The sequence below is a fragment of the Diceros bicornis genome, chromosome 18 (genome assembly GCF_020826845.1).
Source record: "Diceros bicornis minor isolate mBicDic1 chromosome 18, mDicBic1.mat.cur, whole genome shotgun sequence".
In the NCBI taxonomy this organism is placed as follows: Eukaryota; Metazoa; Chordata; class Mammalia; order Perissodactyla; family Rhinocerotidae; genus Diceros; species Diceros bicornis.
The window spans coordinates 49001187-49024450 of record NC_080757.1 but is presented as its reverse complement, the minus strand read 5'-3'; the positions used below and the strand labels follow the sequence as shown (position 1 = coordinate 49024450).

At 36.7% G+C, this 23264-nt stretch overlaps 1 protein-coding gene across 5 annotated transcripts in view; it reads right to left on the bottom strand.

Annotated features, from left to right (window-relative positions):
* CEP112 (centrosomal protein 112) overlaps positions 1–23264 on the bottom strand; it is a 449184-nt gene that overhangs the window by 363568 nt on the left and 62352 nt on the right. For all 5 annotated transcript variants that reach the window (XM_058561414.1, XM_058561413.1, XM_058561415.1 and 2 more), the window contains 3 exons: positions 10214–10300; positions 7655–7754; positions 4125–4243 (listed from right to left, as the gene is read on the bottom strand). In XM_058561414.1, coding sequence (XP_058417397.1) covers positions 4125–4243; positions 7655–7754; positions 10214–10300 — 306 coding nt within the window. The remainder of the gene's footprint in view (positions 1–4124; positions 4244–7654; positions 7755–10213; positions 10301–23264) is intronic.

The following is a 23264-nucleotide window of genomic DNA, read 5'->3' as shown; positions in this document are numbered from 1 at the left end:
TAGCCCATTAATACAAAGTGGTTTTTCAGGTGCATCCCACAATTGCTTTATAAAGGGATGTGTCTGTTGAAGTTGGAAGAGTATCTGTAAGTCAGACAGAGTCATTTAAAACTCATCCAGGGAATTTACAGTTGAGACTACAAGGGTAAACATGACACTGGCAAAAACAAGTATGCTATAACTTTGCTGATTCGTTTGAGAATCAAATAGGTGATCTGACTGGAGACAACTAATACTTATGTATTCACCCAACCAATTTGATTAGTATTGACCATGTACCAGGCACAACTCATCACTGACAGCTTTCCCAAACCTGGCAATGATTGGAGTCCAATCACTTGGTCTGGGAGGTTTTAAAGGGCAAACACTCCCTGAGGGATAAAATGTTTTAGCAGCAAATATTACTAGACATGCTCAAAAGTACAAGCCTTGCTAGGGTTTATTAAACCATAAGGATGCTATCATGACCCTGATAATGAGAGGATCTATAAATGCCCAAGGAGATTTTTTAGTCAGGGTTTGGCAATGGGTACAGGAGATGTAAAAGGCCTTCCTAGCATCCTACATATCAGCCTTTAGCCTGGACATTGGACCACTTAGTTGCCTCATGCCAGAGGAGACCCAGAGGAATCAGGAATCTGTCCTAATAGAAGGAAAGTATTGTAAAACCCACAGGTTAATGGTGCAGCCACTTTGGAAAACAGTCTGGCAGTTCCTTGAAACGTGAAACATAGAATTACCATATAACCCAGAAACTCCACTCCTAGGTATACACCTGTGAAATAACAGAAAATATACATATTGGTTTCTGCCCCTAGTTCCTGGCACAGAGCTCCTAAATCTCTTATAATTTCCTAAGTGACAACAGCACTATGAGCATCTTTTGTTCTAATATTTGGTCTTTGATCTTGGTTCCTGGCACAGAGCTCCTAAATTCCTTGGAATTTCCTGGGTGATGGGAGTGTCTTTTGTTCTAATGAAGTGACTCTTGATGGGCTCCTGTTAGCTGCAGGATGGGGGATGGTCACCCGAAAGATCAAGCCATGATTAGAAACGTGGAACTTTCAGCCCCACCCCCCATCCTCTGGGAAGGAGAGAGGGTCTGGAGATTGAGTTTATGATTGATCAAGCCTACATAATGAAGCTTCCACAAAAATCCCAAAAGTACAGCGTTCAGAGAGCTTCGACGTTGGTGAATACACGGAGGTGCTGGGAGAGTGGTGTGCCTGGAGAGGGCATGGAAGTTCCATGCCCCTCCCAACATACCTGGCCCTGTGTATCTCTTTATCTACTGTTCATCTGTATCTTTTATAATGAAACAGTAAACATAAGTACTTCCTTAAGTTCTGTGAGCCACTCTAGCAAAACACAGAACCCAGGGAGGGGTTCGTGGGAACTCCCATTTATAGCTGCTTGGTCAGAAGTACAGTAACAACCTGAGACTTCAGATTGATGTCTGAAGTGGGGGCAGTCTTGTGAGATTGAGCCCTTAACTTGTGGGATCTGATGCCAACTCCAGGTAAAGAGTGTCAAAATTTAATTGAATTATAGGACATCCAGCTGGTGTCAAAGAGAATTCCTTGACATGTGGAAAACCCACATATCTGGTGTCAGAAGTATTATGAGTCTGTGAATAAAGGAAAACACAGGCAGTGTTTTTCCCTACACAAGAGCCAAGAGAAATGAAAACATATGAACACAAAAACTTGTATGCAAATTTTTATAGCAGCATTATTCATGATATCCAAAAAGTGAAATCAACTCAGACGTCCATCAACTGATGAATGGATAAACAAAATGTGGTATATCAATATAATGGAATATTATTTGGCCATAATACTGATTGAACATGCTACATAATACTGATTGACTCATGCTACAACGTGGATGAAACTTAAACACATGATGGTAAGGGAAAGAAGCCAGTCACAAAACGCAAAGTATTGTATGATTCTATAGGCAAAACTATAGAGACAGAAAGTGGATTAGTGGTTGCAAGAGGCTGAGGGAAGGGGAAATGGGGAGTGACTGTTAATGGGTACAAGGTTTCTTTCTGAGGTGACAGAAATGTCTTGGAAATTATACAGTGGTGATGGTTGCACAACTTTCTGACTATATTGAAAACCACTGAGCAGTACACTTTAAGAGGGTGAATTTTATGGTATATGAATCACAACTCAATTTTTTTAAGGCCCGCAGATTAGAAGCAGCCTGGTAAGTCAGAAAACTGGAAAAAGCTTTGTTCAGCTAGTACAAAAGTATAAGAAGGCGAGTTGGATCGTGAGGCTTGAAAGATCACCAGAACCTCACTCACGCAGAGCCTTCTAAATCTAAGGGCACCTGGAAACCACTGGAGTGATTTAAACGTGGTGAGGTAAACCAGGCTTGTGTTTTAGAAAGACCATCAATGTGGCTGTATTCTGGGGCACGGACTGAAGTGGAGCAGAGAGTCCAGTTACAGTATATGTAGGCAAGAGATGACCGTCTCCTGAACTAGGGAAAGGACAGTGGCGAATCAATTCAAAAGAAGTAGAAAGAACAGAACTTGGCAACTGATTAGATGTGAGAGGTGAGGCCAAAAGAGTCTTTGAGCAGCTGGGTAGATACAATACTACAGGGAATAGGAAATAGAGAATATCCTTAGGAAGAGAGTGTTTTAGCAACAAAGCTGAAAAAGACAGAGTTTGGGGAGAATGATGGAACTCAGATGAAGGAGAGATATTACCTGGGTAGTTGGATAACTGGGACTTATAGTGAGAGATATAGGATGGAGATTTTTATAGGGAGTATACATACACAGACATATCCATCACATCACCCTGTCCATACAAATACTTAATAATTTCTGAATGAATGCATAAATCACAAAGTAAATCTATCATCTGCTTGCTAATTTTTGGTACCTATCCTGCTTACACCAGGTTTTCATCTCTGCCCAGACTGTCATGCAGCTGTACTTCACAAAAAGACCTTCAACCACGTTTGCAGTGCTTATACATCCACTAATTATCGTGAATCTGTCAGAAAGATTTACTAATCCAGCGGAAAGAGTAAGAGGTATCCTTGTACATGGTAGAAGGCAGAAAACCTTTCTCTTCAAACACCTGACAATTTACACTGGGAAATAAGGAACTAGGGAATTCAGACAAGGGAGGAAGGGAGCCTGCTATGTACACAATGTCCTGCAGCAAACACAAAAATATGTCATATTTACAGAAAAGATAAAACTAAAATGTGATAAAGAGAAAAACCACATAAATCAACGATATAAAACTAGAAAAGCGCTAACTCTACCTATCTGCAGTGCACTTCCCAGACTGGTCCTGAAGCTACCATCACCAGGACATATGTCAGACCAACACTACCTGCGGGAAGGCATTTCTACCTTTCAGTAAAATATTTTATACCCAGACTAATTGAGAGAATATCAGCATGAGTTAACTGAAGATCTTCATAACAGAATACTTCAAAGGAAGTAACATGTTTATTTCTCTTTAACACATATTGTAATTTGAACTAATGGCTAAGGGCTCCTAAGGGAAAGTACTATATGACTATGTGAGACTCGTTCATAATGAGTATTTTTATTATATTACTCTCGGCACTGCTAAATTATATGAAAATATTTTTATTAACTAAATTAAATGCTCCTCCAAGAATGACAATCCACTACTGATTTTGTTTACATCAAAAAACAAGCTTATACTATAAATATTGTGTTATCTGAAATTTCAGGAAAGAAATGATCCAACGGCCTAAATCCAAAATTAAAAAGGTTCAATTTCCGACTGCTATTTATCCTACTGCTATTTCCCTACTAAAATTGCTTAAAATATATTTGCTAGGATAGAAAATTCAGAACATTAGTTAAATTCAAGAATTAGTCAAAAGTAAGCTTTCTAAATGAAAACTATTTTTTAAACCATTAGACTTCTGAAGTAAAATATACCAAAACATAAATAGCAGCTATTTCTAGACAGTCTAGAATTTTAACTTATTTTTATTTTCTTTTTTCATACTTTTCTGTATATTCTGTGAACATCCATTATTTTTAGAATTAAATATGTTACTTTGAAGCATAAACCTTAATATTTTCTATTACTATTTTATTTTATGAAGCTTACCTTTTTTTCCCAGTCATTATTCAGAGATTCCGTACTTTGTTCACATATCTTTTTGAGCTCTGCAATCTGGTTTTCTTTAGTCTCTCTGATAACTTGACAGTCACGTATAAGGGTCTGAACTGTCAAAAATGATGAAAACATAGTTAAACCAGTTCTAGCTACCACATAAGAGTTTGATGATTAAAAATATAGTGTACCAGTTAATAGACAATTCCATTTTTCTCCAAGGCTTCTCATTTCTCTCTTCTAAAATAACTCGTACTCTTTCCTCTATTTTTCTCCATTTCTACCACCACAGCCTTGGCTGAATTCATCTTCACTCACTCCCTAGATAATTTTAAAGGTGTGCTGGCCTCAGCATCATTTCCCTCCAGTGCGTCCCCCATTGCTTTAAAGAGGCCTTGCTACAGTGCAAATCCAGTAATGTTACTCCCAGACTTAAAATCATTCTTCAGTTCCCTTCACCTAATAGATAAAGGCCAAAAACCTCTAACATGGAAAACAGCTCCTCAGAATCTGAATGCTTTCTGGCCATATCTTTGCCACTTCCAAATTTTTAAACTTGCAAATACACCAACCTATCTGCACATTCCTGAGGCCATATTCTTTCACATATCACTGTCTAAATACGATCATTTATCTACCTGGAATGCCCCTCCCTCCCTTGTTGAAAAACTCCTACTCACTGTTTTTTTTTTTTTTTTTGGTGAGGAAAATCAGCCCTGGGCTAACATCTGCCAATCCTCTTTTTTTTTTTTTTTTTTTGCTGAGGAAGACTGGCCCTGGGCTAACATCTGTGCCCATCTTCCTCCACTTTATATGGGACGCCACCACAGCATGGCTTGCCAAGAGGTGCGTTGGTGCGCACCCAGGATCCAAACCAGTGAACCTCGGGCCACCGCAGCGGAGCATGTGCACTTAACTGCTTGCGCCACTGGCAGGCCCCCTCCTACTCATTCTTAATCTCAATTCAAGTATCACCTTCTTTATGAACCATTCACCAACCAGATTCTTCCTCTTGCAGAGGCAGAAAGAAACTCCGCTTTACTGCTAGGGAACCTCATATACTTCTCCATTAAATCACTTACTACATTATGCGTTATAACGATTTACATGCCTATTTCCCGAGGAGGAAGATATTTCAACTTTTTATATACAGAGTATAACAGTGCCACATAGGCAAGTACTCAAAAAGATGTATGCTGAATAAATAGATAAAGAAACCCATCATTTCAACATATTGTTGCTCCTTGATACATTAAAATTGTTGCCAAGGATTACATTACTGAAACAAAATATGCTTTAAATTATATAAAACATTTCCCTTATAAATCATTTAAATTTCTATCTTCTTTTTAAAAATGATTTAAACTGTCACTATTTAAGTGAAAATTTATTTAATATATTCCTGTCATCTGGATGGTAAAATAAATTCAGTTGTATGTTTGCTTGAATGTAATATTTTGTTAGCTGACTGAATATGTTCTTATTCACTTAAAGATAGCAGAATTTTCATAAATATTGACACAGAAATTTCTTTCACTCTTATATCCCAACTATGCAAAAAATAAGGGGAGAAGGAGAAGAATCCAAGTTAACCTCATATTAGTCCTTATCATCTACAACATTTTACTTCACAATTCCAAAATCAATTCAAAAAGCCTTAAGAAATGTTTATTTTATTTTATTTTTTTTGGTAAGATTGGTCCTGAGCTAACATCTGTTGCCAATCTTCCTCTTTTTGTTGAGGAAGATTGGCCCTGAGCTAACATCTATACCCATCTTCCTCTATTTTTCTGTATGTGGGACACCGCCTCAGCATGGCATGATAAGCAGTGCGTCAGTCCACACCCAGGGTCTGAACCTGCAAATCCCAGGCCACCGAAGCAAAGCGTGCAAACTTAACCACTACACCACCGGGCCACTCCAAGAAATATCATTTTTAAACCTTAGGCTTGTTTAAATTGTCTGGTTTGAATCAGAGGAAGAAATGGAAACCTAGAAATAAATTTAAAATATTTTTGTAGCCACTGATACTTGGAGAAAGAACTCGAACAAATTTCTAATTATTTTCACCAACATTTAAGAACGGAAAAAACCTAAAAATATCTATTTCATTAGCTAACTTATACACGTAATTGCCACCCTAAATTTCAAGGGCATGACCACTCTCTCAAACACACTCAGGTCTGGTGGCTTGGGAGAGAGCCAGTATATTCCATATGGAAACCCTAAATGAAAACCTCTCCTCTGTCCTCTTACTCGTCATTTATATCTTATCATTCACCAAATCCTTCAGAATTTCTTCTTCAGTTCCATTCTCACTACTCCCACTGCCATCATTCAGATATTCTAAGTCCTTATTATTTTACACACAAAATTACAGAAGCATGGAAACATAACATCCTTGAGTTGGAAGGGACTTTATATATTATTTATTCCAACCTCATCATTTCATAATGAATAAGCAAAGGCCTAGAGACTTCCTGATGTCATATAGCAGACAATGAATAGCAGGGCTGAGATTAGAGCCCATGTTTTCTAATAAATGTAGTGCTCGCTCTCTCTCTCTCTCTCACTCCATTCTGCCTCTGACTATTATAACGGACTGGGAATTGGCCTCACCACTTTTGGCACACCCACCATTACCAGGCTACTCCTCCTAAAACAGGAGGTCCTAAAACCCACCTCTCAAAATTTTCCCTGACTCCATAGCATCTACAGGATAAGCTTGAAACTTCTAAATCTGAAATTCAAGGTCATGCTTAAGTCATGCCAACTCACCTATCTTAATTTTTTTCAATCTATCTCTTAATGCATAGGATATCCACTCTAGCTAAATGTTTTTCAGCATCCTTCCCACAACTTACCAGTATCAGCACTCCCATTCCAGTACCTGGAACTCTTCTCTCCAACTAATCAAATCTTACAAAACTTTTCAAGTTCTTTTCTCCAAAAAATATTTTCAACACTCTCTCTAATGACTGTCTGTAGCATTTCAACGTTTGGACCTATAATCGTAGTCAATTTAACACTTGATTACATGCTTTCTTTTCCTTCGTAATGAAAGTGTAAATGGGGAATACTATTTAAATGTTTGTTCTGTCAATCACAATACTAGTATACCATAAGGCATAAAGTAGGTACTTAATGTAATGAATTTTATTAGATCAAGAGGAGTAATTTCCCTAGACTTCCCTGTGAAAGCCAGTAAGTTCTAATTCTATGACTGACCTATGGCAGCTCCAGCCCAATAAGGAGGGAGAGAGTTAAGAGGGAGTAACAGTGACAGATTCTTTCAACTTCTTAACAAAGCCAACCACCAATGCCACCACCACCCATACACAAGCACACACACAGAGTTTTCCCGCAGTCATATGGAAGCCCACATAAACACATTCACTGATTGAAACCCACATAAACATTCCCATCTCATACTACAAAAAGTCAGAAATAAAATTTTACTTTATTCAACCACTAAAATAAAATGGAAATGTTATTAAAAGATTTATGTAACAATACAACATCACCTTTCTTTTCAAGTTTTCTAATAGTCTCCTCCATTTCATTTTGTTTCTTTTTGTATAAAGTTTTCAATTCTTCTATTTCATTATTCTTTCTTTCTAAAATCTGCAAATAAATTTAAAATATTTTGGTATACTATATTGTTTTACATATAGAACACACAATTTCTTAAATGAGCACAATATTTTCTGTAAGTCTATCTCAGCTAATCCCATAAATGGTCTCCCAAAAAGATGTAAAAATTACATTTTAGGGCATTGAGAAAATATTAAATATACTAGAATAAGTGATTATTGAAAGAACTATGGTTATCTGCTTTGAATTTTCATGTTTCAATTTTTAAGGAGATTATAAATAATAAATTAGGTGATTCTCTAAAATATAATTCAGAGATTAAACTGTCATAAAGTAGCAGAGAAAAGCCATCAGAAACTTGACATGTTGGTATAGCACGATTCACCTCCCCATTGCATTGGAATAGGACATCTTCAGATGAGCATATCCCTGAACCCTCCCACTAGTGTCCTTCTATCATTTTCATGCACAATAGCAAGAATTCCCAGATATATGGGAAGATGAGATGTAATAGGCCTCCTTTATATCTAGCTCTGCTACTGTGAATCAGAAAAATCAGCACAAAATATGTCAGAAATTGCATGAATATTTTATATCATTAATTTATATTGTGTCAATGTCTTAAAATGAATCATTTAATAAAATTTAATCATGATTATATACTCCCAAATACATCTACACTCAAAAAAGCTAAAGAAATAAGCAAAATGTAGAAAAGTTGGCAAGCAAGAAAAAAAATGTGCTAACCAAGGGGAAAAAAGAAAACGAAATTGAGGCAGGAGAACGAATATCCACTTTTCTTATAAGGGTTGAGGTATATTTCCTATATACCCAAATTCAGCTTAAAAAAAGTTATTTACCAATGTCTAACCAACTTTTCTTCAGTGCTTTTATTACCAGCATTTTATTTACCTTTCATTGTTTCAGTCCCACCTCTAAGAATGACTGACAGATAAGAAAAGGAGCTAGTCTGATGATCCTAATGTCCATAAAGAAGTAAAAAAGGAAAAGAATATACGCAAATAGAGAAAAGACTCTAAATTTTATTCCTCCCCAATTCCTGACACTTCAAAAATGTCATATAAGCAACAAACTGATGAATGTACTTTCCAAATCTGGCATAAGGTCAAGGATTTTATTTATATTTTACCTGGCATTTCAAACTAGTTGCACTGTTTTCTTTTTTCATGCAGAATTTATTTAAAAAGAGAAATTTCTGGAAAGGATTTTATTATTAAATGTTTTCCTTAGAATAGATCTTTATAACGGACATACCAAGAAGCCTATTCCAAACTCTATTACCATGATTTTTCCAAATATATTTTTATATTCATTTATCTTATACATCAATATCTTATACATTAATAGATTCTATTTCATTTGAATATATATTATGTTATATTGACATTAGATTACTGAATCTCTAACATATTTATGATAGAGAACTGTTTTTATCTAACCAATTTAAGCTAAAGAAAAATTCTAGTAAGAGCAGAAAGTAATATTTGCCTTTAAAGTGTGAACGGGAAAAAGCAAAGGAGAAGGAAAAGGATTCAATATTTTTTCTCTTTCTAACTTTCAATCGGTGGTTTCCATCTTGTCTTTGGAAGAAGATGAGCCAAATATGCACCTGAATAAATATTAATACATGTTCAGCTTTTAAGAAAGCTTAGATATGTGAAGCTGTGGCCTCAACCCCCTGCCATCATCTGTCACTCAGTTTTGTGAGGCAGAATCATAGGCTTAGTTTTGAAACAGTAAATGCCAAGTTTCTATTTGGATCGACCTTTACGTAATATATATCACCAAATTTTTTAAATCAATACTAAAACATAGTATCAATTCAAATTCCGTGTAGGATAACCATAAATTGATGATTTTTGCTTTGCCTATTAAGAAGAAAACTAAATTTTATTTAAAAATACAAATTGAAACATTGGAAGACATAAATCCCAATGAGCTACTAAAAAGAGAAGCCTACAGTGTCAGTGCTAGCATTACAATGCAATGCACTCTACACTAAACAGAACTAAATCCAAGAGTATCTTTTTAAAGTAAAAAGGATAAAGAAGCACACATATTAATATGTCAAAAAAATTAATTAATTAAAAAGGAAATTTTAATTGCCAGAAAATTGAAAGAATATTAGACCAAAACAAACTCTAGTATTTACAGTTGATGTCTTATTTCAGCTTTTATGAAAGGTAATGATAGATGCAGATAAAGGACTCCAAGATGCCCTATAAAGGACATCAAACAATAGGTGAAGAACCAAAAGGTAATGTAAACTATAAGGATTTACATAAACACATTTGTTTAGCAAATGAAGCTTAAAGATCAACTTTTGCTGGGATATTAATTTAGCAAATTCAATTTGTAAATAACATAGACTATCATAAGTACATAAATAAGTGGCTGGATGGATAGCTGATCACAAGAATATTCCAAATATTCAATATTAATAAAAGAATAAAGGGTATACACCCTACCTTCTGAACATCAGCATCATGTTTCTGCTGCAGTTTAAGCTTCTCTTCATGATATTTAGCTTCCATCATTTTTGTTTTCATGTCCAACTTCAAGGAAAATATTTTAAAGGTGTTATTAATTTACTCATCCCTTTGGCAAAAATACATAATTAAATTAAAATAACTCCCCATATGAAAGACAGTATCATTTTCCACTTTCACCTTATAGCCACTGGTCTAGCAATCACATTACATATACCAATACGTTGGTTACATTCTTTGATTATTTCCAAGCTAAATAAAAGCCTTTCAAATAAATTTCACTTGATAGGCAAAACTGAGTCTACTAAACACAGATTTATCAGTTATGCCCATCCTATCCCACCCCCTTAAAAAAGTCATTTTAAAGTGATATTTTGCTAAATCCACTCAGTATATAAGCCTTTGTTTATTATTTAAGTCTCTATTCAACCTTTACACTTTTTTCTTTTCTCATATCTACATGCTCACTTAAAAATATTCTTATTTACCTACATACTTAAATATGACAATTTGAGAATGAATGTCCGTTAAGTATGGCATATTACTGATAAATGCACATCTCTCTTAACAGATTTTCCAGTTCTCCCTCCTGGAATCATAGACCCCGACTACCTAAAGGTAGTGACTTGACCTTCTTTTGAGCATTCATTAACAACTCCTATCCTCCTCAACCCAATACCTATTCACCAGTGTTCTGAGCAAAGCCAGCAAAAATGTAACCAATACTCGTTGATAATAAAATGAGTGCATCTTAGAATTAAAAGAATAGTAGTGACAGTTTTCAAGAACAACAATATAAAATTGATTATCTCATACGTGAAAGTACTTGACCACCCGATTCCTTACTATATGTACACTAGAGTCTGACAGATCTCATTTCTAACTCTAATTCTAATCCCACTCTATTAACTGTTGTAACTTCAGGCAAGTTACCATTTTGAGATACTATTTCCTCTTCTGCTAATTAAGATTAATTATCCTTACCTCAATGAGCTGTGAAACTTATATTCAATGATATACTTTAAGTAACCATATTCAGTACAACACTTGGCACAAAGTAGGTATGCAAAAATATTAGTCTACAACCTTCAGGAAAACTTTCTTTTAAAATATTAGAAATGTACTATCAAAACTTTTTCTTGAGCACTTTTGAAATATACTTTATTTTTCAACTACTGCTTCAAAAAAATAGGTTTGAACTTATGCATGATCAAATCAACATATCAAAATTAAATTTAAAAATTTTATAAACAAAAGTTAACACAGATTCATGATTTTTATACGTTATGAGTGGTGGAGACGGAAGCAGGCACCCATTTATTATGCACAAGGGAAAAATTCTGAATGTTTCTAATCTCTGTCTCTAAATCACATGATACTTCTTCCTCATTTTAGAAGAAAGGTTGCTGGGTGATCTAAGTCCATGTGAAGGTCCTTAACAGAAGCATTTTTGAGGTCTATTAAAAAGGAATCAAACTCAAAAGGCAATATAACCAAGCTGGGTGGATATATGAGGAAATAGTTCATTGCCATCTTTCCAAAACACCTTTGAGAGAACCTATACCCTCAGCTTCTGAGGGTCAGCCCGAAATACCATGTGACTGTGCTGTTATAACCCAACCCACCACCTCCCACCTGCTCCACCTCAGTCCCAGTCAACCAGATTAGGAACAAACACCTGACACATGCTTATGCAATCCATTAGCTAGAGAATAACCATTCAGATGCTCTCTCTCAAGAATCTGAACTAAGACAGCAAGTTTGAGGAACAAACCCAAGTCCTAGAGGGGTGCAGCCAAGAGAAGGCAGATAAATCCAGGGTACAGAAGAGAGCAGAGCAAATACACAAACACAGCATAGACTAGAAACCACACAGCATCTGAAATATGAAATAAGCGACCTCAGGCTCTAAGGGGCTCCATGACACTAGGCTTACTTGAATTCGACAGGATTTCTGAGTTCCTTGTTATTTTAGGGAGCTTGATGGATCTCTATTCTTCCAACCAAAGAGATTTATCTATTTTTGGTATACCTTTTTTACTTTGGTATAATATTAAACTTAAAGAAAAATTGCAATAAATAGTACAAGGAACTCCCATATACCCTTTACCCAGATTCACCAAGTGTTTATATTTTGCCTCATGTGCTTTATCATTTTATATCTACATTTACACACAGATATACATACAAACTATTTTCTGAACCATTTGTGAGAAAGTTAGAGACATCATGCCTCTTTATCCCTAGAAACTTCAGTATATATTTCCTTAAAACCAAGACACTGTCTTTCATAACCACAGCAGTTATCAAACACAGGAAATGTAAAATTACACAATAATATTATCTAATGCACAGTCTAGCGTCAAGATTTACCAATTATCACAATAATGCCATTTATAGCTATATTTTTCCCAGTCCAGGATCCAATTCAGGATCATGCATTGCCTTTAGCTGTCATATCAACTACATCTCCTTGAATCTGGAACAGGCTTTCTTTGTGTTTCTTGACCTTGACACTTTTGCAGAGTATCGTCAGTTATTGAATGTCCCTAAATTTGGATTTGTCTGATGTTTCCTCATGATTAGACTTACTGGATTTTGGCAAGAATGACACTAAACTAATGTTTTGTCCTTTTTCATTCCATCTTATTAGGAGGAGGTTAGTTTGTCCCAATATTGCCAATGTAAGGTTTGATAACTTGGTTAAGATAGTGAACAGCAAGTTATTATAATAGGGTATCATTAAAAAGAAAGTTTCTCGTTTTGTTTGTCTTGTAGAAGCTCTTTAATCTGATCAAGTCCCACTTGTTTATTTTTTCTTTAGTTTCCCTAGTCTGGGTAGACATGTCATCCAAAAAGATTCCTTTATGACCAATGTCAAATAGTGTGTGGCCTATATTTTCTTCTATGAGTTTTATAGTTTCAGGTCTCACCTTCAGGTCTTTGATCCATTTTGAGTTAAGTTTTGTGAATGGCGATAGCAGATGGTCCACTTTCATTCTTTTGCACGTGGCTGTCCAGTTTTCCCAACATCATTTATTGGAGAGACTTTCCTTTCTCCATCGTACGTTCTTAGCTCCTTTGTCAAAAATTAGCTGTCCATATATGTGTGGTTTTATTTCTGGGCTTTCAATTCTGTTCCATTGATCTGTTTGTCTTTTTTTGTACCAGTACCATGCTGTTTTGATTACTATTGCTTTGTAGTATGTTTTGAAGTCAGGGATTATGATGCCTCCAGCTTTGTTCTTTTTCTTAGGATTGCTTTAGCTATTTGGGGTCTTTTGTTGCCCCATATGAATTTTAGTATTCTTTTTTCTATTTCCGTGAAGAATGTCATTGGGATTCTGATTAGGATTGCATTGAATCCGTAGACTGCTTTAGGTAATATAGACGTTTTAACTATGTTTATTCTTCCAATCCATGTGCACCAGAATCAAGATGAACAGACAACCCACCAGCTGGGAGAGAATATTTGCAAAACATATATCTGACAAGGGGTTGATCTCCATAATATATAAAGAACTCACATAGCTGAACAACAAAAAGACAAACAACCCGATCAAAAAATGGGCAGAGGAAATGAACAGACACTTCTCCAAAGAAGATATACAGATGGCCAATAGGCACATGAAAAGATGGTCAACATCACTAATCATCAGGGAAATGCAAATCAAAACAACACTAAAATATCACCTCACGCCCGGTAGAATGGCTATAATCACCAAGACAAAAAACAACAAATGTGGGAGAGGATGTGGAGAAACAGGAACCCTCATACACAGCTGGTGGGAATGCAAACTGGTGCAGCCTCTATGGACAATGGTATGGAGATGCCTCAAAGAATTAAAAATAGAGATTCCCTATGATCCAGCTATCCCACTACTGGGAATCTATCCAACAAACCTGAAATCAACAATCCAAAGAGGCTTATGCACCCCTATGTTCATTGCAGCATTATTCACTATAGCCAAGAAGTGGAAGCAACCTAAGTGTCCCTTGACTGACGATTGGATCAAGAAGATGTGGTATATGTATATACAATGGAATACTACTTAGCCATAAAAAAAGACAAAATCATCCCATTTGCAACAACATGGATGGGCCTGGAGGGTATTATGTTAAGTGAAGTAAGCCAGAAAGAGAAAAACAAACACTGTATGATCTCACTCATATGTGGAATATAAACCAACACATGGACAGAGAAAACTGTATTGTGGTTACCAGGGTCAATGGGGGTGGGGGGGTGGGCACAAGGGATGAAGGGAGACATATATATGGTGATGGACAAACAAAAATGTACAACCCAAATTTTCACAATGTTATAAACTATTAAAACATCAATTAAAAAAAAAAAGAAAGTTTCTCTATTGCTATCCTTAAAAAAAAAAGGAGTATCTCTTTTCTGGAGACTCTTACCTTGACACCACAGAATAGGTCTATATATCTGCCCTGTACTCTAGGGCATGATTCATGATAAATCATCAGGATTAGAATAAAGAAACAATATTACTAGTATAGTATATAAAGACAATATGGGATACAAGAAATAGACATAAATATAAATAAAGATTTGTATACATATGTGTACATCTATATACACATACCCATATGTATATGGAAAAGACAGTAAATAGCCTAACTTAATTTAGTTTAACACAAAAGACTGAAATTGAAAGACTGAATATAATACTTCTAATTCGTTTGACTTCCAAGTAGTTCTGACTCCAAACAACATTTAAGTTTTCTTTAATTGGGCTCAGAATATACCCTATCAATTTCAAACTTAGGAAACATGGAGATCTACTCCAGGCTATAATGGAGTAACTAGTACTGAACTCATCTCCCACTGCTAATAGCCATAAAACGGGATAAAATATATGAGATAACCATTCTCAGGTGTTAGAAAATAGGCAGTGCAACACTGCCATCTTCATAAACTGAATCCCACTATCGTTCTGGCTCTCTGCATGGGCACAACAACTGGGTTCCAAGTAGAGCCCACAGCCCTACTGAACCAGGAAGGCAGAGGTTAGAGTTCAGGGCACTTGAAGAAGCTGGAATCTTAAGTACAGGGACCTAGGAAAGTGGGAACTGCCTAGCAGGATCCCCTGCCAGTCCTTGACTATGGGCTGAAATGTGTGTGCATTTGGTGCAGTGGGTGAGCACTGGATACCTTCATTGGGTGAACAAAGCATGGCTGCTACAAAGTAGAAAATGTAACAGATACTACAGATTAAACAGTGCTGAGAGATACTCAAGGCCCAGGCCAACCAGAGTAGAGACACCTTTCTAACAACTTGGGAACACCTGGGCATCCAGCTGAAACACCATAAATGCCACAAGTTAGGATGACCCTAAACTTGCCAAACAAGGCCTAAAAGCAAGCCTTTATAAGATCCTCAGAAGACACTGAGTTTGTAGATTGGATCCCACCATGTTGGAGGAGTTGGGAAATATCTTTGGCTTTCCACATATTTACCCTATTAGAATATAAAACCAAGTCTACACAAGTTAAAAGTAATTTATCAATAATTGGACAGCCTACAAGAACAAAAAAATCACTATTCTATGGAGGAAGATAACAGAATCCAGAGGTCTCTACAATGTATCATCCACAATGTCCTTTATACAGAAATTAACAAACATGCAAAAGGAAAATGTTATCAATAAGCAAGAACAAATAAGTAAAAGGGGTTAATAAGGCCCAAGATGAACCTACTTAGCACACAAGACTTTAAAGTAGTTAATATAAATACTTCAAAGAACTAAAGGAAAATATATTCAAAGAATTAAGGAAAATTTATTTTAATGAGAGAACAGATAAGGAATCTCTGCAGAGAAATGGAAATAATAAAAAGGAAACAAATGTAAATTCCAGAATGGAAAATTATAATAACTGAAAGGAAAAAAAGTCAATAGATAAGCTCAATAGCAGATTCAAGATGGCAGAAGAAAGTGTCCACAAATTTGATGACAGACCAATAGAAATTATCTAATCCAACGACCTGAGAGAAAAATAACCTAGAGAACCAATAAAAAATAAATAAAGCTTTAGGAATCTATGGGACAAAAATCAGAGTCTAATATAATTATAATTGGAGTACCTAAGGGGGGGAGTGAGAATAGGATGAAAAATAATTAAAGAAATAACAGCCAAAAGTTTCCCAAGTTTGATAAAAAATAAAAAACACTAACCTAGAGATCCAAGATGCTCAGTGAACTCTAAGCAGGATAAATACAAATAAAACAACATCCAGACACATTACAGTCCAACTGCTGAAAACCAAAGACAAAGAGAAAATCTTAAAAGCAGCCAGAAGAAAAGAGACATTAAACACAGGGAAACAATACTAAGAATTACTGCTTGCTCCTCCTCAAACAATGGAGGCCAGAGGACAAAGGAATAATATCTTAGAAATGCTGAAAGAAAAGAAAAAAAGGTGACAGAATTTGTCATCAGTAGAACTGCATCACGAAAAATAATAAAAGATGTTCTTGAGAATGAAAGGAAATGATACCAGATGCAAACTCAGATACAAAGGAAAGAATACCAGAAACAGCAAATAAGTGGATAAATATAAAAGACCATTTTTCCTTTCTCATAAATTCCTCAAACGACAACTGACTATTTAAAGCAAAAAGAACAACACTGAAAGGTGGGGTTTAATGTACGCAGAACTATGTCAACTGTAGCACAAAGGGTGGGGGTGGGGTTAAACTGAACTAGACTGTTTCAAAGTTATAAGATTTGTGACGTGTAAAGTAAAAAGTATGAAAGGTCCAGTGTGAAATGGTACAAAACTGACACCAAATAGACTTTGATAGGGTAAGGATGCATATTTTTAGCCCTAGAACAACCAATAAAAAATATATAAAAGGAAATATAGCTAGAAATTCAACAGAAAAATTAAAATGAAATAATTTTAAAAATAAATAACTGAAAACAAGGCAAGAAAGGAGCAACAGAGGAATGCGGGAAAAAAAAAAAAAAGAGGGTACCAGTGGAAACAAATACCAAGAAAGTACATTTATTTATTTTTTTTTTTTTTCCCCCCAAAGCTCCAGGAGATAGTTGTATGTCATAGTTGCACATCCTTCTAGTTGCTGTATGTGGGACGCGGCCTCGGCATGGCCGGAGAAGCGGTGCATCAGTGCGCGCCTGGGATCCGAACCCGGGCCGCAAGCAGCGGAGTGCACGCACTTAACCACTAAGCCACGGGGCCAGCCCCAGAAAGTACATTTAAAGCCAACCGTCCATATCAATAATTACATTTGGGGCCAGCCTGGTGGCATAGTGGTTAAGTTCACATGCTCCACTTCAGCGGCCCAGGTTCGCAGGTTAGGATCCGGGGCACGGACCTACACATCGCTCATCAAGCCACGCTGTGGAGGCATCCCACATACAAAATAGAGGAAGACTGGCACAGATGTTAGCTCAGGGACAATCTTCCTCACCAAAAGAAAAAAAAAAATTACCTTTAATTTAAATAGACTAAACACTCCAATTAATAACATAGAGACTGTTGGACTGGATTTTTTAAAAATGATCCCACTACATCCTGTCTAGCAATGATCCATTTTAAATATAAAGGTACAGGGGCCGGCCCGGTGGCGCAAGTGGTTAAGTGAGTGTGCTCTGCTGCGGCAGCCCAGGGTTCCCTGGTTCGGATCCCAGGCATGACCGACACACTGCTTGACAAGCCATGCTGTGGCAGCATCCCATATAAAGTGGAGGAAGATGGGCACGGATGTTAGCCCAGGGCCAGTCTTCCTCAGCAAATAAAGAGAAGGATTGGCAGATGTTAGCACAGGGCTGATCACCTCACAAAAAAAAATAAATAAATAAAATAAAATAAAATAAATATAAAGGCACAAATAGGTTGAAAATTAAAGAATACAAAAAGATATGCCACACAAACCAAGAAAAGGAGTACTATAAAAGATAAAGAAGGATATTTTATAATGATAGACAAATTCATCAGAACGACATCCTAATTATGTACCTAATAACAAACTTTCCATTTGTATCTAGAAAATAAAATATAATTTGTATCCAGAATACAAAAAGTATCTAGAATATAAAAAATATAATTTGTGTCCAGAATAAAAAAAGAATTCTTACAAAGTAATAATAAAATGGCAATCTTATTTCTTTTAAAATGTAACCGCATTGAACACTTAGCATAAAACGATATATAAATAGGCCATAAGCATATGAAAAGATAACATCATTAGTCATCAGGAAATGCAAATTAAAACAACCATGAGGGGCTGGCCTGGTGGCATAGTGGTTAAGTTTGTGCACTCCAATCTGGTGGCCCAGGGTTCATGGGTTTGCATCCCAGGCATGGACCTATGCACTGCTCATCAAGCCATGCTGTGGCAGCATCCCACATACAAAGTGGAGAAAGATTGGCACAGATGTTAGCACAGGGACAATCTTCCTCAAGCAAAAAGAGGAAGATTGACAGTAGATGTTAGCTCAGGGACAATCTTCCTCACAAAAAAAAAAAAAAAAAACCACGAGATCAAGCCACAAAAAGACATAGAGGAACCTTAAGTGCATACTGCTAAATGAAAGAAGCCCTTCTGAAAGGCCAACTCTCTGACATTCCGGAAAGGGCAAAATATAGAGATAGTAAAATGATCAGTGGTTACTAGAGGTGCAGGGGAGGGAGAGGAAGAATGACAAGGTGGAGCACAGGAGATTTTAGAGCAGTGAAACTATCCTGTATGATACTATAATGGTGGATATGTGACATTATACATTTGTTAAAACCCATTGAACTGTACAACACAAAGAGTAGACATTAATATAAACTATGGTCTTGGGTTAAAAATAACGTATCAATATTGGTTCATCAACTATAACAAATGTACTACACTAATGCAATATGTTGATAATAGAGGAAACAGGGGGTGGGTGGGTATATATATATATGGGATGTCCCTGTACTTTCTGCTCAATTTTTCTGTAAAACCTAAAACTGCTCTAAAAAAATAAAGTTTAATAATATTTTTTAAAACTACCATGAGATACAACTTCACAACACTATAATGCCTAAAATAATTTTTTTAACTGACAATATCAAGTGTTGATGAGGACATGGCACAACTTGAACTCTCATACATTGCTGATAAGAGTATAAAACAGTACAACTACTTGGAAATCAGTTTGGCAGTTTTATCCAAGAGAAGTGAAAACATAAGTCAACAAAAAAACTTGTACACTAATTTGCATAGTAGCCTTATCCATAACAGCCAAAACTGACAACAAACCAAATGCTGATTAACAGATCAATGGATAAACAAATTATGGCATATTCATAAAATGAAATATTACTCCACAATATTAAAAAACATTTTTTAAAAAAGACAAACTGCTGATGCATACGGCATGGAAAAATCTCAAATACATCATGTTGAACAAAAGAAGCCAGACACAAAAAAGAGTAAATAATGTTATTTCATTTATATTTTAGTTATCTTTCTTCCAAACAATTTTATAACCTAATTCTCTTTCCCTATCTCTCAATTCTTCAAATCCTGCTTCATTTTTCCCCTGCTTTTCTAATTTTGGTCAATATCTCTAACCAACAACAAATATAGGACATTAAAAATCAACATACATACACAATATAACATATTTAAGCTAACTTTTCTATGGAAGAAAAAAGATAACTACAAAATCCATACTATTTGGGGCTAGACAGAGTACATTTAATACAGATAGCCACATGAAGTGGCTGAAAACATCACAGGCAATAAATTACATCTTTATACTCTTAACTTGAAATTTAAAATGATAAAGTCACTGGGATCAATGTAAAAATTAGAGAAAATTTAACATATTAAGCCATTATCAGCCATTAACACCAAAAATTAAATTATCTATAAAATTAGCAGGAATTTGATTGGATAAAAGGCAAGTTTTGAAAGGGTAAGAGGAAATTGGGTGACACATAGAGTAACAGAAACCTAACACAGACTGAGATAGGGGAACAGACAGAAAGACAGAAAAAACGGTATTAGCCACTTCAAGGCAAAAATTCTTAAACAATTAAGAGATGCTATTACAATAAGGACAAACCATAATATAAACCAGCCTCTGAATGATACAAGAAAGTCACGGTGGCAGCAGTAGTAAGGAGTAGTAGTAGTAAGTAGTAGTAAGTGGTAGTAGTGGTGGTGGTGGTGGTGGTGGTAGTAAGTAGTAGTAGTAGTAACAGTTGTAGTAGTAGTAGCAACAGCAGCAGCAGTTACTGTTGAAGTGGTAGCAGCATCGGTAGCAACAGCAGCAAGTAGTAGGAAGAAGAAGAAACCGCAGAAGAAAAACAACAAACAGGGCCGGCCCGGTGGCGCAAGCGGTTAAGTGCGCACACTCCGCTGCGGCGGCCTGGAGCTCGCCGGTTCTGATCCCGGGCCGCACCGCTTGGCGCGCTATGCTGTGGCGGCATCCCATATAAAGTGGAGGAAGACGGGCACAGATGTTGGCCCAGGGCCAGTCTTCCTCAGCAAAAAGAGGAGGATTGGCAGATGTTAGCTCTTAGCTCAGGGCTGATCTTCCTCACAAAAAAAAAAAAAAAGAAAAACAACAAACATCTGATTGATTACATACTATGTGCAAAGCACTGCTCCTAGCAGTTCACATGCATTATTTCATGTAATCCTCACAATAACCTCCAGAAGTGGGTACTTTTACTATCTCCATTTTACAGATACTGAAACTAAAGCAGAAAGAGGCACCTGCTCAGGTCACAGAGTCAGGGAGGGATAAAGCCTGGGTTCATACTCAGGAGTCTGAGTCCAGCCAATAAATGAAACTAAATACTGCTGAGTGACTTTTAAAATACGAGAGTTCACCTCTTTTAACCAGCTTGATACGTAAACAGAACTCAAATGAGGGAAAGAAGATGCTCTCTAAATAAATAATCTATCGTTTTAAGAAGGAATGCTTGCCCGAGACAGAAAACCCGGCACAGCTGGGGAGTGGAGAAGGAACAGGCACACACCCACAAAGCATTACATTGTTCTAAAACATACTGTGGTTCAACTTTTGCTCCCTAAAGACCTCTTTTAATTGTTTTAATTAATTAAGGGTTCCTACCTTTTTTAGACCCATTAGGACTTCACACATTGTGTGAAGCTACATTTTACCTCAGCAATATTTATTTAATAGACTTTCTTAAATCCCATTTTAAGAGTTACTGGCAGAATTTGCTGTTTAAATATTTGAGTGAAAGCATCATTCATTTGCCCCACAAAGCATCATTCTCGTTTCTTCTTTTTTTTAACTAATGAACTTTCCAATAAGTATTCCTACTTTCTACTCTCACTTCTCCCCTCCCTTCATAATTTGCCTTTCACCTTTTACTAAAACTGCAATCTCAAAGGTTACAATGTGACATCATTTTCATTTTTCAACCAAAGGTCCTTTGATCACCAAATCTAAGGGCAGACTTCATCTATTTGTCTTCCACAATTTGCAATATGATCCTCGTCTTTCTTTCCTTGGCTTCTGTGACAGTGTGCTATTCTGGTTCTCCTCTCACTCTAAGGGATGTTTCTCTACCTCCTCTGCATTGTCCAGTTTGTCTTCCAGTCCCTAAAGGTAGCATTAGTCCCACAGTCACCTTCACTGTGCATAAACATTTACCTTTGGTGATTTTATCCGGGTTTAACTCTAATCTCCTACGTAGACGAATCACAATTCTCCATCTCCGGGCCTCACGTCTTTCCTAGGTTCCAACCACCTCCTCCACAGCTCCATGAATGTTCCTCCAGACACTGAATTCAATAATCAGTAAAAAAAAAAAATAGTACCTACTACGTACAAATAAGTCCCTTATCTTTGACTCCTTCTTTTCCCCCACCCTCGCCACCCAATGAGTCGCCAACCACAATGTCTCGTTTCAGCCCCACTGTGACCACTCTAGTAGAGTTTCTCGTTCACCCTCACCTCAAAGGTTAAATGGCCTCTTCACTAGGGACCCCTCACTCCAATCTTCCGCCCTACTAATCCATCTGAGACACTACTGCCCATTCACTTTCCTAAAGCACAGCTGTGAAAATGTCATTCTCTGGTCAAAACTTCAGGAGCTCCCTGGGCCTTGGCTTGGCAGCAACAAACATTTCTGACTTGACCACACTCCCTTCTTTTTCTTCTCCCTATGCAAGAGCCAAGTGGCCTAGGAGCTCCAGCTAAGCACACTCTGGTTTCCTATATCCATGTCTTCTCTGTCTATTAAAATTTCACACATGACTCAACCTCTGGCTGAAATGTCACTTCCTCCATGAAGTCTTCCTCAAGCTCCCCAGACAAAAGCAGTTTTTCCTTCCTCAATATACCTCACAACACTTCATATTCAATATTGCCCACAGTTGGTTTGCACTATACTTTCTTTCCTTCTTTCCTAGGAACTGAAATAAGTTTTAGGAGACTTTCTCATAATGTTTGCTGAATAATTTAATTTTGTAGTCACATCCATATTCTCTTTACACTATGCACATATATTAAAATTAAGTTTTAAAATTTAGATAAATGAATAACTGAGCCTAAACTCTAGAACCTTCAACGCCAGACTAAGGCAGAGTGAGCAACTAAGCAGTATGAGCAGAGAAGCCCTTGTTAAAGCAGTGCATAAAAAAAGTGAGTATTCTTATTCCATTTCTAAAATCAGCCAATCATGCGCCTTGTTCTCATCTATTAATGCTCTAATGCTAAAGAGGTTTGGTTTGGAACGAAACACCACTCTAGGCCATCTGCCCTATCGAAAGTATTTTATGGTGAGAATCAGTTGGGATAAATGGAAAAAGGAAAACCCGACTTCATTTGACCAAGCCCCTGGGCAACATGACCAGAAGAGCCACTCAGACAATTGCTTAAACCACCCCAGGGCTAAACCACTCCCTTCTAGGAAAAGAAGTAGCCAGCCAGCAAGAGACTGAGACAACCCCACAAGAATAAGAGGAGTGGATGACAAGCCATTCTACGGACTGCCTGCTGCTGAAGCACAGGAACCGAAATTGG